The 17,137-nt window shown below is 43.0% G+C and overlaps 1 protein-coding gene across 1 annotated transcript in view; it reads left to right on the forward strand.

The window, feature by feature from the left end:
* The window catches only part of SYT9 (synaptotagmin 9), a gene marked incomplete at both ends in the record, with an annotated part of 89,467 nt that overhangs the window by 37,412 nt on the left and 34,918 nt on the right, over positions 1-17,137 (forward strand). The window contains one exon of the mRNA XM_083348789.1: positions 16,312-16,651. Within this exon, the coding sequence (XP_083204915.1) occupies positions 16,312-16,651 (340 nt within the window). The remainder of the gene's footprint in view (positions 1-16,311; positions 16,652-17,137) is intronic.

A 17,137-nucleotide genomic window follows, 5' to 3' on the forward strand; every position in this document is an offset into this window, starting at 1 on the left:
GACCCCTCAGTTTAAATTTAGTCTAGAAATTGGCTACAGTCTATTTTATAGCCACAACAAAGGACTCACTTCAGACAGTCAGGCTACTCAGCTCAAACTTTGCCCACATAATTTTGTAGCGGGTTCTAAAAGTTCTCATATAAGTATCTTCAGTAGTCTGTGCAAGAGCAATGAAGGGGAATGTCACTATGGCAAGACTGGCTTTCTCTAAACTATGTATCTAAATACATAGAATTGACACTCTCCCTTTGTCCGGGCACATAAGGCAGTGATGCAGATCAAGACATAGCTGTATATGGTTGTTTACAGAAGTTCATTCAAAATTAAGTAGGCTAGATTTCAATGCATTGGTTCAACATTATTTCTGTGTTGCTAGGAGATATTTATTCTTTATTTTCACTGCAACTGAATGACAAAGTATATGCCTATATTTGAATCTGTATTCACAGAGTCTACCTCTGTGAAGATCTGACCTGGAAAGTTAACACAACTCAGGTGGCTAGAAAGGCCCAACAGAGGCTTCACTTTCTTAGGGTTTTGCGGAAGAACAGGGTAGAACAACGGCTAATGACCCTCTTTTACCGGTCTACTATAGAGAGCGTCCTCTCGTATGGTATTGTGGTTTGGTATGCTGGTCTGACAGCCGCGGATAGGAAAGTATTACAGAGGGTGGTGAGCACAGCACAAGACATTGTGGGCTGTCCCCTGACACCACTGGATGACATCGCCAGGGCTTGTTGCCTTGGAAGAGTGAGGAAGATTCTCAGGGATGACTCACACCCTGGACGGTATCTCTTTACTCTCCTACCATCCGGTAGGAGATATAGGAATATAGCCAGCCGTACCAACCGGCTGAAAAATAGCTTTTATCCGTGGGCTGTTAGGCTCTTAAATGGGACATAATCTTATGCAGAATTGACTTGGGAGGCCGGTGTGTGGTGTAGTTGGTTCACATAGTGTGGTGGGATGGAGGGTTTGTTGTCACTGTGTGTTGGGGGGAGGCTCAGCTAATCTCAATGTACACATGTTGTACTTTGACAATAAAGGTTTATTATTATATGACAGTGAATACAAGAAATTATATTGCCTGATTCTAACAAATTACATTACCTAATTCTAACAAGTCCTGCTCTACAAAAATTAGTAAAAATGCTCACCTGTGGGAATATGCAAACATCCTTCTTGTTTCTTCTTCAGGGATGTCAAACTTGCAACGTCACATGACATGTCGCAACGTATCTTGACTTTTTCTCCATTGCTGGCAATGGGGTGGGCATGGTTTCAGCATTACAGCAGTTTGACACCCGTCTAATCTAAGTCCAAAGAATTTCTGTTTATTTTGTAATGTGGCACTGAATGGGTCTCCTGGCCCTGTGTCTTAGCAAGCAAATTTTCCATTGCTCAAGTAATAGAATAAATGCTGACATTGAAATGTCTGTAGTGAAATGAGAGAAGAATTGGACATGATTGAACCAGATTATCCGCTAACCACGAGCTTCTGTAATCCATACATTTTTTTAATCTGAAAACTAATTGTGTTTATCTGTAGACAGCCACCTACTGGTTTTGTATTCTTTTCTTTATCATGTGACAATTTTGTTTTAAAAGCAAGTCAATTCCTGCTCATTTTTGCTTTCTGTTTTGGTCTGTGCTTGCATCGGATCTCTCATTATGATCAGCTTGTATATTCCAAGGTTGCAGTGAATTTTTGTTTGGTGTAATGGTTAAGGCATCAGACTAGAAACCAGGAAACTTTGAGTTCTAGACCCACCTTAGACACAAAGCCTTGGGCCAATCACTTTCTCTCATCCCTAGGAAAGAGACAATACAAACTGCTTCTGGAAAACCTTGCTAAGAAAATTGCAGGAACAGGTAGTCTCCTAGAATCAGACATGATTGAACAAAAAGGAAAACAGTTTTCATGGAGGACTGTGATACACTGGAACACTTCGGCTTTTGTGTTCTGATATGTCATGGAATGGGATTTTACTTCTTGGCATTTGAATCCCATAGTCCATTAAGCCCCCTTTTCTTGGGCATTTTAAAGTATGAAATTATAGTTTCGGTTCTACATAATAAAAAATGTAAGAGCTAGTGCAATTCAGTCTTTACGTAAAAAGGAAGTTATTTTCCCCTAAATAATTTAACTTTAAAATGGGAAGTTAATCTTAAAATATGTAAGAATATGGTCATGGTGGACAATGATATTTTTCTTCTGTGCATCCTATTTCTTGAGAGTGGGAAATTATTTTTCATTTATATAAATATAGTTGCATTGTTTTGTTTTGTTTATTTATTTTACAGCATTTGTACACAGCCTACTTTGTGGGACAGGATGGCTCACCATTATGAAACATTATAAAGAGCCACCATAACATAAAATCTTAATAACACAATCATTAAATCATTAATAAAAACACAATAAGCTTCCAGTCACAGTCATGAGGGACTCTCTAGCTGTCAACATTGTGGCTCTTGATCTACCACTTGAAAGCCTGACGAGAGGATGGTCATTGCTTTCCTGGCTCTGCTGCTGCCAGGCTGTTAAGGGTAATTACGCAGCTATAAATTTCTCGGCTGAGACAGGCTGTAAAACCCTTCTGCCCTACATAAAGAGCAGAGAGGTACCAAGATGAGCAAAAGCAGCAAGAAATAGGAAACTAATCAGGCTTGCTTTCAAGCACCTTAGGCAGTCATATGCTGCAGCAGAAGCCACAGCAAGTTGAGAAACGAATCCAGCTAGATGGAGAATTTGGAAGTGTATTTAAACAACATGCCAAGTGCTAACAAAAAAATAGAAATTGTTAGGAAAGCAAGCAGCAGCCAGAGCAAAAAATCCAGCAATTTGCTATATTTAAGAGAGGACTTTAATGCTCCTTGCTCAGCCTAATTCCAGCATAGAGCTGAGAACCATCAGTTCTACTATAGCAACTTCTGGCATGCCAGTCTGGCATGAATGTACTATGCAGATATCTGACCTGGTTCTTCGGTCTGCATCTATCTTAGGAGGTGGTAGGGTCTCACTTCTAAATTAAGGTCTGGATGACTTGGTTTGGGCAGAGAGGTCTTGGAGATAGAAAATTGGCCCATGGTTAGTTATCAAAGCCCCTGCATCTTAGAACAAGGCTTTTCAACCAATGGTATGCTTACCACTGGTGGTACGTGAGCACCAGGCTGGTGGTATGCGGTGTCGCCTTCCCCCCCCCCGCTCCTCACCTTCCCAGCTCACATGGTTGCAGAAAAAATGCTGCTTGGCGACGGCCTGTAGGAACCCTAGGCCGCGCGAAGAGTGCAGGTGCAGAGCAAGGCCCCGCCCTCCCCAGGACCGGCCCTAAAGAATCGCCAGCTGATCGGCGTGTACGGCTGGCCCTGACCTCTGCGAATGGGCTCCAGTCCACAGAGAGCTTTCGGCGGGTTGACAGCTTCCTGGCAGCAGCCCCGGCCAGTGAGGCTGGGAGGGAAGTGGCAGACTGGCTCTGGGGCTGCCAGGGCTCAAGCGCCGGGATCAGCGCAGCTTTGCAGCTGATCAGTGCTTCTTCAGGGCTGCCAGGGCTGGAGCTCGGCGCTGATCCTGGTGCTTCTGCTGAGCCCCAAATAAGCACCAATCACCTGGAAAGCAGCACTGATCCTGGCCCATCTCCTGAGCCCGGAAGAAGCACTTATCACCTGGAAAGCAACATTGATCCCTGCTCACACACAAACAAACACATGCAAGCAGTTACAGCTTAAGGCGTTTCAGCCTTCAACTTAGGCTCCCAGTGCGTACCCTTGGCCGCTCCCCTCCCCTCCACACCTCCAAACCGATCCCCACGCCAGCGTGTCTGACTGAGGAATTCTGGGAGTTGAAGTCCAGAAGTGGCTTGTAATTGGGTGATGCCGTTAAACTCTTGCGCTCAGCAGGAGGGCGTGCCACCGTGGTTCTTGCTCTCCGATAGGCTGCAGGGGCCACCACGGAGGGGAGGGTCATTTTGCGATGGGGGCAGGTGAGAGAGAGAGAGACAGGAGGGGCAGTTATGGTGGGAGAGACGAAAACACTTCCAAGTGGCCTCATCATGGCTGCCGCCTCCCATTACAGGTTGTGGTTCTTTCGATCCTGGTGTGCAGCTCTGGTAAGTGGGCAGTTGAGCACGAGATAGTTCAGGGCATCCCCAGCTGCCTCTTTTCCTCTTGAGCCTCTTTCCGGTAACAGAGACCTTCCCTGTAAGCAAGTGAGCTGGGCAGGAGCCCAGGCGACACCGGCGCTTGTGGCAGTGCAGACCCGAGGGCTGCTTCGTTCCCACTTGACCTATCACAAAAGAGGGAGGGAAGGGAGGGAGGAAGGAAGGAAGGAAAGAAAAAAGGTAGGGACAATGGGAAGGAAGGAAGGAAGGGACAAAGAGGGAAGGAAGGAAAGGGAAGGGGAGGCTGGGCAGATTGCAGGCCCTTGCAGTGGCACAGATGTGCATGGCAGAGGTGCTGCTTGGGGCTGGAGGGTGATTGCACACGCGAGCGCCCTCCACACCGGCACTGCCGCCAGTGCCTGCAATCTGCCTGGCCTCCTCTCCGGCCTGAGCAGCACCTCTGCCATGTGTGGCTGTCCTGCTTGCGTGTGCGATCGCCCTCCAGCCGCGAGTAGTGCCTCTGCCGTGCGTATTCCCAGCGGCCAGTCAGGAGGATTCCTGGACAGAGAGAGCAGACAGGGGAAACAGCCAGCACTGTGCCCAGCAAGAGGGACCTTGAGTTGGCTTAGCCGCCTCTCCAACGTCTCCCAGAGGCATCTCCAGCGTCTTTCCTTCCAAAATTGAAGAGCAGCTGCAGTCTATCCCGACTTGAAAGGCAGGCGGGGAATGCAGCAGCCAGAGCAGCACCCTTAGTCCTAAGGATGCATCTGACTCGGGAACCAGGCGGGCGGGCGGGCTGGCTCGAAAACCTGGAGCGGATCTCCCATTTGGTCTGCACAGGGGAAGCGGGACCAATTGGAGGAGAAGCTGCAGCCAGAGGCAGAGTCCGTGATTTTTTACAGGCTGGGGTCTGGGCGGCCTAGCACTGGACAATGGAAGGGAGGGAGGGAAGGAGGGAGGAAGAGACAAAGAAGGAGGAAAGAAAGGAAGGAAGAGACAATGGGAGAGAGGGAAGAAGGAGGGCACCCACCCCAGTCCCACCCCCCTCCACCAGAGACCCATGGATTCCCCCCCACACACAGGCACCCTGCAACCTTGAGTGATGAGCTCCCCCCCAATGGCCTCACTTGTCAAAAGTTGCAAAAAGTGATCACATGACCCTGTGACCATCATAAGTGTGAATCTGTTGCCAAGCATCCAAATGTAAATCACATGACCCTGGGGATGCTGCAACGGTCATAAGTGTGAAAAAGGGTCATAAGTCACTTTTTTCAGTGCCATCATAACTTTGGTCACTAAGCGAATTGTTGTAAGTCAAGGACTACCTGTACTTTATCATTTTTTTTTCCTTTTTGGGGGGGGTCAAGTTTTTGACAGCTTGTTGGGCGACTGGTGGTACTCAGACATTGCCTTATCCTAAAAGTGGTACAATGGGTGAAAAGGTTGAAAAGCCCTGTCTTAGAATGTCTGGGGCGCTGCCTTGTGTTTTTTACAAATTGATTATGTTAATTTAAATCCCAGTGTAACCGTAATGCAAATGTTCTGCATTTTATATAAAAACTCTTTATTTTTCATGAATGAAGGGGAATATATGTGTCCCAGGATAATGCTGCAGGATCCAATCTGAGCCGGTCACCGAGACCAGAGTTTTGTCTCCCGAGTTTTGAACTCGTGCTTCAGGAAACTTCTCTCTAGCCTAGGTGGGTGACTAACCCAGACTGGATCCTGCATCTTTATTTTTTCCCATTCTTGTCCTGAGATTTAACCCTCCCCCAAAAGATGTTCTCCTTAATAATAATATATATTTGTCCATGTTTTCTTCATGTTAATAACCATTATAGAAAGTCACTAACATGTAGCAAAAAGGTAGTTATTGCCTTTTGCTAAGACTAATCTTCAGTTGGACTTAGCTTGTTTGTGGTTATATAGGGATTCTAGGCTGATCCCTCTTTTAACTCCACCCCAGGTTCTGCCATCTCTTCTCCTACAGTTTATTCTTTTTATATGAGTTTTTTTTTGCTGTACACTGCCTAGAGTCACTGCTTATGAAATGAATGGCATATAAATTTGATAAAGAAATAAACATGCTCAATTTTTAGAACAAGTTTTTGTATTTAAACTGTACCCAAACAGATAAACTGTTCACATCACACTTCAGCCAGATCTATCTGCCTGCCTGCCTGCCTGCCTGCCTGCCTGCCTATCTATCTATCTATCTATCTATCTATCTATCTATCTATCTATCTATCTATCTATCTACATCCCACCTTTATTATTTTTACAAATAACTCAAGCTGGTGAACATATCCAACACATCCTCTTCCTCCTATTTTGCCCACAACAACAACAACCCTGTGAGGTGGGATGGGCTGATAGTGACTGACCCAGCTGGCTTTCATGGCTAAGACAGAACTTGAACTCGTAGGTTCTCACTTTCTAGCCCGGTGCCTTTACCACTAGACCAGACTGGTTTATTGATACTTAAAAGAATAAGGCTTTTAGGCACAAATTGAGAGACACAGGTCTTTTTAAACTAATTTCATTACAGATAATAGAAAAGCTGTAATTGGAGTAAAAAGCTAGCAACTGTAAACTATAAGATTCAGACCATATATATAGTCCAATGGTTCAGAGTCTGTATCTCTTTTTCCCATCTGTGCATGTTAAAGCCCTGAAGGTAGTCATTTCGTCATGGGAGGTATACTTGACATCTGTGTCTCAGTTCCAGGGCCTCTGTTCTGGGTTTAGGACCACTCACCATGGCCAACAATTCATCACAGCCAACTTGCAGTGGGACAACTCGCTACAGGACAGTTTAACATTGTATTAATCATTTGATTCAGTTATTTTTATTCTTGGTGATCACATTTTTGTTGAAATTATTGTAACTCTTGTATTTCTGGAGTGACTTTCTTTATTTTATTATTGTTGGCCATGGTTCCATTAAAATTAATTTAACTTTTGTATTTATTGTATTGTCCTGTGGTGAGTTTCTCCCACAGCTAGTTGGCTGTGGCAAGTTGTCCCATTTTACTCTATTCCCAACCTTGCTTATTCCATCCCTAGCAGTTTGGCATTTCTGATAGTGCCAAGCTGTTTTATATTACTTGATGATTTTCACTCAAGTGTATTGCTGACATTTGCATTCTCTCCCACTTTTCTTCTGAATGGGGCTCCTTGCACTTCCAGCCAAAAGATGTATGCCATATTTTTTCACTCCATTAATAGAATTCTTTTTGGTAGGAAGATAAAACAATAAATGATGGGAAAACAGAAGAAGATTGTTACAAATGGAATAAGGCAACTGAGTTTCCTTCCTATACAATTTCATGATTGATGTAGGTTGGTTGGCCAAAATATTATGGAAGCCAGATTATACATATTTTGGCATTATCTTTGTTATCTCCCATTCGTTTCAGTTTTTGTAGCTTAAGAATAAGCAAAAGTTTTTAGTTATAATTAACCTAGATTTGTTCAATCTGTGAATCAATGATGGCTATTGAGTGTGAGGCTGATTTATGTTCATATGTGGAATGCTATTCTGTCAGACTCAAGGCAGTGTAACATTTTAATTAAAACCAACCTATTTTTCACCTTAGTTTTCCTTGGAGCAGTGATGAAACATTTGGCTATTGACCCACTTTTGACTCTGTTGATAATATGCAAACAGAATTTAACTGTACGCATGTCAAGGGCAAAGTCAGAAACTACTTAAAGCCCATAGTCGTAGAAAAAGTTGAATTTAATTATTGTATATTAATCATTTTGTCCAGTCTAATTAGGAATATTCTAAATATCTAAATATAAAATGCTTAACAGAATACTCCAGTGCACATCTCACAAGACTTATTGTGTTCAGTGAGATATACCAGACCAGAGTGCCTGAAGTTATAGTCTACTAGCTGAAGTAAGTTCCACTGAACTCAGTAGGCTGTTTTTGAGCAGGTATAAATGTGATTTCACCAAGAGATGGTGTGGAAGCTTCATTCAAAGAACACCTCAGAAATGCTTATGGGTTTGTTTGTTTGTTTGTTTGTTTGTTCATTCATTCATTCATGTATTTATTTATTTTCAAAGGTACATTTGTTTGTTGCAAGATGAGAGGAGGTGAAGATATATAGTATGCTGTCAACTATTAATCCTATCTAGTGATCAATCCATCCCTTCATAGAAGAGCTGAAATAAAGAAGCTGTGTGAATAGAAAAGTTAGGTCATGAATAAGTAATATTGAGTATTCCTCATGGCAACCTATCAGTTTCAGATTGCCCTTTCTCTTTTCGATGGGTAGGCACAGGGTAGCCCCATTTTGTATCTTCTGACATTGGTATCTTTCACACTTTGCAAGGACAAAGGTCTGTCCATGCAGAAATTACTGCAGAGCTTTGCACTTGGTGTCTTTTTTCTCAAAAGATACTTAACAGCATATTCAATAACGTTTGGAATGGAGCAGGATAAAAAAAAATCAGCTGCAAGTGAGGAGAAATGTCCAGCATATGCAGCTTTTCTCTTTCAACAAGCAGTTTTCTTCTAAATATAAATTCAATAATATTTGACCTACTTGCCACCTTTTTTCAATTCTATCCATGTTATAACAAAAGGAAGGAAGGAAGGAAGGAATCTTCATTCTGAGCTGAGGTCTATTATGTCTATTTGTTTGTTTTAATATGTCACCGAGTGGGTCACACTCTGTTTCATAATGTTCTCATCCTATAACCTAAATTTGGAGTCAATTTAAATGCTGCAAATTAGACAGGTTATCCAGAACATACAATATGTTGCTTGTTTTGAGTTGTTTCTTCAGTTTCCCAAGTTCTCTGATAATGTTATGTAAAAGTGATAATGAATACTACTCATTCTTTGAGATAAAGATTGTAAGGACGAGAAGATCAGATTTGCAGAAATGCTTGCCAGGAAAAAGGAAGATACAAGGAAAAAGCTGTTCATAAAACTGCAGCTTCAGCACTTGGCTCTGAGAACTATTAAATGTTGCTCATCAAGTTGTTTTGCCAAGTACTGCTTCACAGTTTTCCTGGGTATAATGAATTACTTTTCTAAATATCAACTGCTCCATGTGGCAATCCCAAAATATACTTTACTTGGCTGCATTTCTCTACCAGCCCCACTGTTTATGCAGTGCAATCTCTTGCAAAGGCCATTTTCTTTATGCCATGCTCTGACCTGATTCAGTGACACTTATCTGAAAAACTCCATTGTACTTAAAATGCAATGAAGTAGGTGTGAAAATAGTCTTTCTCATTGTTTAATCCTATATGAAGTTGTTATGCTTAGAATATATATAGAATACTTGCTTCCAATTATTTTTAAGAGTGGAAGTGTGCTATATAAACATTTACTTTTCATTTGTATAGAAGATTATGGTTCACTAGCTTGACTGAGAACAGATGCTTACTGCAATCCTGTATAAAGATACCACATAGTAAAATAGTAATCTCCTCTGGTGTCCTATGAATACAGATAATCCTTGACTTGCAACCATTCATTTAGTGACCATTCAAATTATAATGACACTGAAAAGGGTGACTTAGGACTGTTTTTCACACTTGCAACCACTGCAGCATCCCCATGGACATGTGATCAAAATTTGGATTAATAACAATAATAATAATAGTTGGAAGGGACCTTGGAGGTCATCTAGTCCAACCCCCTCCTCAGGCAGAAAACCCTATACCAGGGGTCGGCAAAAGGAAAAGAGCCACTCGGAACCGGTTCCATCACACAAACAAAAAAGTGAGAGCCGCAAAAAGTGCACGCGCATGCGCAAAAAACATTTTGCGCATGCGCAAAATGGAAGGCACCTGCGCGGCGACAGGTCTCCCCTTTGGAGAGGTGCGCGCGCACCTCCGCCCGAACAGGCAGTGGCGCCGCTTGTTTGGAAAGCTGCCGTGGCCCGTTTGCAATGCTACTGCCTTCGGAGGAAGGCGGCAGCCTGCAAGCGGGCCGCAGCAGCTTTCCAAACGGACGCCACCACTGCTGTGCAGTACACCTAATGTATAGTTGCAAAATGAACCATCAGTAGGTATGGTTTAATATCAGAGGTTTCAAATTTGGAGATTGGCACATATTTGTAGTTACAAATGGAATTCCTGCTGGACTCCAGCCAGCGATCTCGGAAGCAATTGTTTTAACAATTATCACATTTCAGTATCTCGAGATTTATTAGTTTTTTTCCTCTCAAAGGGGGATTTATTCTTAAGTGCCAATGTAAGCGGGTCAGCCGAGGCTTCCACGCAAAAAGGTTTGTGCTTAATCTTAAATAAATTGTAAACTATTTTACAGAAAGGGAGAGCTAAGTGAAAGTACTGGCTCTTTTCTGAGAAAAAAGTTCATTCGCCACTAACAACCCCCCCGCCGCATTCCAGTAGATAATTACAGAATTCTTTAATATTTTGGGGAAATCTTCAGTAGCCTATGTGTGAGCAAGATATATCTTATTTTCTAGTTGGGCGCTAAATAGGTGACATACGGGATATGTGTGTGCACAATTGTATTTCAATTAAAAACGACGAGATTTTCGGATCTCGGCAAACAGCAACAACAATAATTTTCAGCCACCTTGCTGGAACCCTTTGTTCTCTCCGAGGTGCTTGGAAATAAGCAATCCCGCATTTCTGGGATTTTGGGATTGCTATAACTTGAAGGACAACTGAGGCCAAGTCTTGCCTCTCCCATTATCTTCTCCGTTCATCCATCCCATCGGGTGTTAGAACTGAGTAGGACCCAGCGGCCAGGGGGCACCGGGGGCAACCAGTGTTCTCCAAGGCACCAGGTCCATTGGCAAGGGGGCGCACCGGTTGCTCCCAACAATCCCTTCCCCCCATCTATTCATTCAGTCCGCTGCTCTGGTTCCCGTCCCTCAGGGGGGCCGTGAACAGCGGGCTGACGGAGAATCGCATAGCCGGAACAGAAAACCGGGTTTGCGAGAGGCCATAACCTTCTGCATCCCGCTAGAAACCATCGGTGGCTGTTGTACGGCAGCACCTATAGACTCGCCCAGTCCAGCTGCAGTGGTCTCATGTGTCAAGTTCTCGGGCCAAGTGGCTTTTGTAAAGCAGGAATTGCTTCCAGCGGAGTCTTTTCCCTCTTTTTTTTTTACAATAAGTTTCTCCTCCCTCTCCCCTCCCTCAAAAATAGAGGGACCCGGGTGGCGAGGTACAGTTGAAGATCTAATCTGGCCAGGAGTAGAAATCCCGGAACTGGGACGGGCTCGGGCACAAGGCGGGAGGCAAACGGCTTCATCAACGACACCTCCCATCTCGTGGCGCAGACTAGATTGCCTCTCTTGGAATCCGTGCCTTTCCGGAGAGGCCAAGGAAACAACCCCGGCCAAGGGCCCCGCGCCCTCGCCTCCACACCCAAGAGTGCTCCAGCCCATCTGCAGCCATGTCTCCGCTGGTCACGCCTGCTACTTAGAGTTCCCCCAACTCAGTTTCCCAGTGGCTGTGTCCCAGACCCGAGTTACGCTCGAGGGGCCGGTCTTCCTGACAACCCCCCCATCCCCATCCCTGGGGCTCCTGCCAGGGAGAAGGCGCGGGTTGGCAGCTTTAGCTCGGCGCCAGCCTCCTTTCTATTCGCAGACCTCGAGTGGATGGATCCCCGCTGTTCTCTCGGTTTGAGGCTTCCCCATCTCTCTCTCCCTGCCGCCCCGTCTGAGGTCGATGCTCTGGTAAATAATAAATCAGTTGGAAAACAAAAGCCGCTCGGATTTATGGTCCGAAGCGCTAATTAGAAACATCATTTGAGCAATAAACTTAAACACTTTCGAGCAAATGCCTGCGGAAAAGAGAGGAAGCGAGCCAGGAAGCTGGTCCTCGCCTACAGCGGCCGGGCCCCGGTGGCTTTTAAAAGCTCGGGGCCTCGCCGGGAACGGAATTTTTAAGGGAGGGCTGTGAGAGGTAAGATGGAGGATTTTCACCTGGAGGTTGCGGGGCATCTGGCAGCTTTCCAAACGAGCAGCACCACTGCCCGTTTGGGCGGAGGTGCGCGCGCACCTCTCCAAAGGTTTGGAGAGCTGCGCGCGCACCTCCGCCCGTTCAGAGGTTCAGCAGGAGCAGGGGGGAAAGAGGGGTTCTGGGCCACACCTGCCGCTTGCATGGCCTGGTTCTGAACAGGCCACAGCCTGGTACTGGGCCGTGGCCTGGGAATTGGGTCCCCTGCCATAGAGCTTTTGGAATACTATTGCTGGCGGTGATTCTCTGGTGTGCCTTTCATTTAAGGTCATTGCAATGTATATCAGCTCAAGCCAAGATGCCACATATCTGTGGAGTTGGGAAGTCTAGGGCAAAAAATTGTTGCACTTCGTATTTGTTCCCTTTTATTTTGCTTTCTGAAGTGTTTCAGATGTCTAAAGTGTATTGCTCATTTTCCCCCTTTCCTGTTTCTCTCTCTTTCTTTTTTGACTCTTAACAGTGTCTCTTCTTTCTCATTCTCATTATTCCTCTGGGAGAGAGAGAGAATGATGACAGTATATCACCAAAATACTTTTTCTGAATCTGTGGGAAGCCTTTAAACTGTTGTTTTCAATCTGCAGAGAAAATACATCTGCTAAGGTTGAGAAACACTGCTCTAGCCCCTCTTGCCTTGATACAAGGAAAAGAAGTTTTAAAAAAGGAAATCAACATTTCTAAAAACATATGAATAAACTCCAAATGCAGTTTCAAAGTAGCAACCCAGTTTTGTACTAAAGATCACTGGGTAGGTTAATGCCTATTTTTAAGGATGCGTTAAGTTATTGTACAGGATGCAGTACAGATATTTTTATCTATATACGTAATTAGTGTGAACACCCAATCCAGATGAGAACTTTCATGCATACATAGATGGAGAAACCTTAAAGCTTCCTTTTATCCAATTAGTTTTAGAATCTCACCTTCTCTCCCAACATGCAACCAAAAAAGGAAGGAAAAGATTTTTTTTTAAAAAAAAAAAAGAAGAAGATACTGCTAAGTTTGTAAGCCGCCCTGAGTCTTCGGAGAAGGGCGGGATATAAATGGAATTAAAATAAAATAAAATAAAATAAATACTGTCCATAGTGGAGGTTCAGGGTTGTTTTTCCACCCTCCCTTTTTATTATTTGAATGCAGGGGTGTAGACACTTCTGAAACACAACAAGTGTGGAAAGGAGGCAGCACACCTTTATAATCTGTGTTCAGAAACAGCCTATCTCTAGAAATTGTAGAGAATATTTGTAACTCGGGTTGTAGAGTTAGGCAGAGGTTTGTCCTCCAAGTTTGCTTCTTGGCTCACGGATGTTTCGTTACCAAACTAGGTAACATCTTCAGTTGGGTTTTGGGTGAAATGTCTTGTTTGTTTATGTGGGTGATTGGTCAGTCTTGTGACTGGTGGAATCACAAGTTTGATTGAGTCACAAGACTGTTTGAATCACAAGATTGATTCTGGTCCTATGACCTGTGACTGGTTTTTGTGAGGTGCAAAATTCCAACTGGTGAGGGGGTGGTCAGCTCTGTTGTTGATTGGTGATTCGGGTGATCCGCTTCCTTATTGGTTCGTATGCTAGTTCTAAGTCAGTGTGTTTTTTGATAGTCCCATTGGCAGAATGCCAGGCTAGATAAATCTATCTATTTATTACTCACGTAAACACAGGCAAAAATGAGTTTTCTAATTCTGGTTTATATCAGTAAACTATCCTTTGAGGTAGTTCAGATGTACATGGTAGTCCCCGTCTTATGTCTGGTCATTTAGCAACAGACCTAAATAAAGCTACTTATGACCTGAATTTGAAGCTCTGATGATCAAATCCCTCTGCAGTCACATGATCTCATTTTGGACACTTGGCAACCGGCCCGCATTTATGTGACTGTGATTATTTATTATTTACTGTTATTTACTTCTGGTTTCTGACAAAAAATGTCCTTTGTAGATTATCGGGTTACTTATTACCAATTGCAGTATTCGCTTAACGACTGCTGCAGAAAAGGTCATAAAATGGCTGTGCAGAAATGACCCACTTAATGATCAACACAACTTATTACCATAATTTCACACTCAGTTGCAGTCATAAGTCAAGAAACTACCTGTAAAGGCATACTATGGTTTAATCGGATTCAGACAATAGTTGTTTTAAATCTCCTTGTAGCTATGCTGGAGGACCAAAGAGAAATTCCTAAGTAGGACGGGCTCATTTACTAAACTGTGTGATGATTTTAAGTAGCATTTGTATTAGTGCTATTATTCAAGCAGGACTTCTGTAGAGTAATGAGCATAAAGCAGATACATACCACCTCAACAATGTGCTTTATGCAGATTCAGCGATGAGCTCCACTTTATGAAAAATCAAGGACAGATACCCCAGAGCGTTGATGCATGCAATCAAAATTTCATTGAAGTATAAAGTACTGTAGCACAATAAAACTCTTAACACCTCTTCTATAAAACACACATCTTTAATTGAAACTAAACTACTTCCTCCAATTCACTCTTTGTGTCTCTTCAGCTCTGCACCATTCTGGCAGCTGTTGAGACTGCTGACTATATCTAACCACCTTTGTGTGGGGGGTGGGGGTGGGGGGCCCTCTCCAGTTTGTATTTCATTGATTTTCGTAGTACAATCATGACTTAACTCTCTTATGTTACATTTTTACAGGAGTTGGGATGGATGAACAAACATTTTAAGATTATATATAAAGTTCAAGGAGTCATGGCAAGTAGCAGTTCTTCACGAACATTGGCTGATCTCAAAAAATCTAAGCCAAGTTGGACCCAACTGTTATTTGGATTGGAGATCCCCAGAAAGCCTAGGCTGTAAACTGGACTGGGATGTTGTCCAAGCATCTCAGATGCAAAGTCCTTTCTATTGTTTTCAGCTCAGCTCAAGAGAGCCTGCTGAAATAGTGAATTCTTGCCTGGATTGAACTGCTTGGCGAGTGTGTGTGGCTTGTTTCACATGACTGACAAAAGTATTCATGCACATAGTTGTTTAGAAGTTTTGTTGGATGCATTTTTCCTGGCCTGAATGTTTCTATACAAAATATTTCTTTCCTGTTAACTATGTTAGCACTTCCCTAATTTGATTAATGTGGACAATTTAGTATACCCTCCTGAAAGATAAACACTGGTCTGATTAACAGATCAAGCTTATCTGTCCCTGTGTCTGCAAAATTCTATATTTAGACATCAAATAATGTTCTTGCATATTTACAGAGAAAACCAAACAAAAATCCATTTGCTTCATAACTATTCACCATTTTCTAACTCAATCTTCTGAGCTGCAAATAAACTGAACAGCAAAATCTCCCATCCGTTGAACATACTGAGATATGAACAGTTCTTTCCTCTTATGCATAGTCTTTCTTTGTGCAAGTGAATAAACAAAGCTGAATGTCTTCCCTTAATTAGAGTGTCCTATTTTATCAAAACTTTGCAACTCCGAGTGCTAGTTTCAGAACAGGTCAGGATATTAAACCAAGTTGAAGGCACTTTTAATATGCTAATTTTGTTAGCTATTATTTCCTGATTTTGGATGGAATACAAAGGATATTAGATTATTCCTGGTATGAAAATTTGCATGCAGAGATGAGAACATTTTGAAGTTTTGTATACTGAAGTTTGCATTCATAAAGACTTCTGTATGACTGCAAGCCATTTTTTTTTCATTGTTACTGCAAATCAATTATTAAGCATTTTGATTCTCTTTTCTCCCATTCGGTGGCAGGGGTCACATCAGTGATTTTACATAATTTACATTTAAACAATTTAGACAGAGTCCATTGGAGCTGGGCAGATAATGAATTCAAATAAATAAATATACAATTTTTATGGCATAAATCCCGTCTTTGACTGTTACAGAGAGGTGCTAGTTGAATGCAATCACTGAATGTTGAACTCTGTAGGCTTTTAGATTGATCCATTCGAGTCCTTCGTATAATGAGGCAAGATAGCATTAGTTAAATGTACAGCAGAAATCTTTAATGGGGGAAAAAACTTAAATGAGGCATTTAGAAGAAAAATGGCTTGGAAATAATCTTTTTTTTGGGGGGGGGGACTTGCTATGCACAAAAAAGGCTTAGTCCTGGTCTACATTAGGCATTAGGACAGGGGTAGGCAACCATGCTGGCTCAGGAATTCTGGGAGTTGCAGTCCACGAGTCATAAAAGAGCCAAGGTTGCCTACCCCTGCATTAGGAGAACAGCATTTCTTTGAATGTTAACATGTATTATTTTATCTTCGTTCCAGATATCACAGTAAGTTTGCTGTCCTTGGTGGTCACCGCATGTGGACTTGCTTTGTTTGGGGTATCTCTGTTTGTGTCCTGGAAGCTTTGTTGGGTTCCATGGCGAGAGCGTGGCCTGCTAGGCAACAAGCAGGAATCCTTGAACTACACAGACACAGAGGCCAATGACCAAGAATATAGCGAGGAATTCCTGGGACAGCCGACTGCCTACCCTGACTCTTCCATGAAAATTAGCCACACCTCTCCAGACATTCCACTGGACGCTAAGGCAGGGGCCAAGGAGAACTGCGTGCACAATGTTCGGATGCATCGACAAATCACAGAGCCAACGTCTTCTGCTCGGTCAGTACTCTGATATCTGTGTAAGGGTAATGAATGAGGAGAGCAAAAAGGTCAATTCTTACTACCCTTTTGTTTCCTTAATCCCAAGGAGAAATATATGTGGGTAGGGTGACATTCCCTTCCCTATTGTCTTACATTTCCTTTATTTGATGGGAAGCATCAGTGTAGGGCTTCTAAGGATGATATTAAGGTACGGATTAGAAGATGCCTTGCTTTACCAAGTTTAGGAGCTGAGCCTGTAATTGGAAATGAAGTAAAGAAATACAAATCTGAGCAAAGAGAAATGTAACTATGGAGGTGATAAATGAATTATATGCTTTTCCCTGGGCTTGAGCAAGATCCTATTCCTAAAAAGAAAAGGAAGCTAGCCAATAGAAAGCCAGTTGCAAAAGACAGAGGAAGAAAAATATGTAGCTTTTACTGGATTAGGCAAAGACAAAAATTGAAAACTAGAAACAAATGGTGTTTTTTTTAAAAAAAAAAAAA

The sequence above is a fragment of the Vipera ursinii genome, assembly GCF_947247035.1.
Source record: "Vipera ursinii genome assembly, chromosome: 1".
NCBI classification, from domain to species: Eukaryota; Metazoa; Chordata; class Lepidosauria; order Squamata; family Viperidae; genus Vipera; species Vipera ursinii.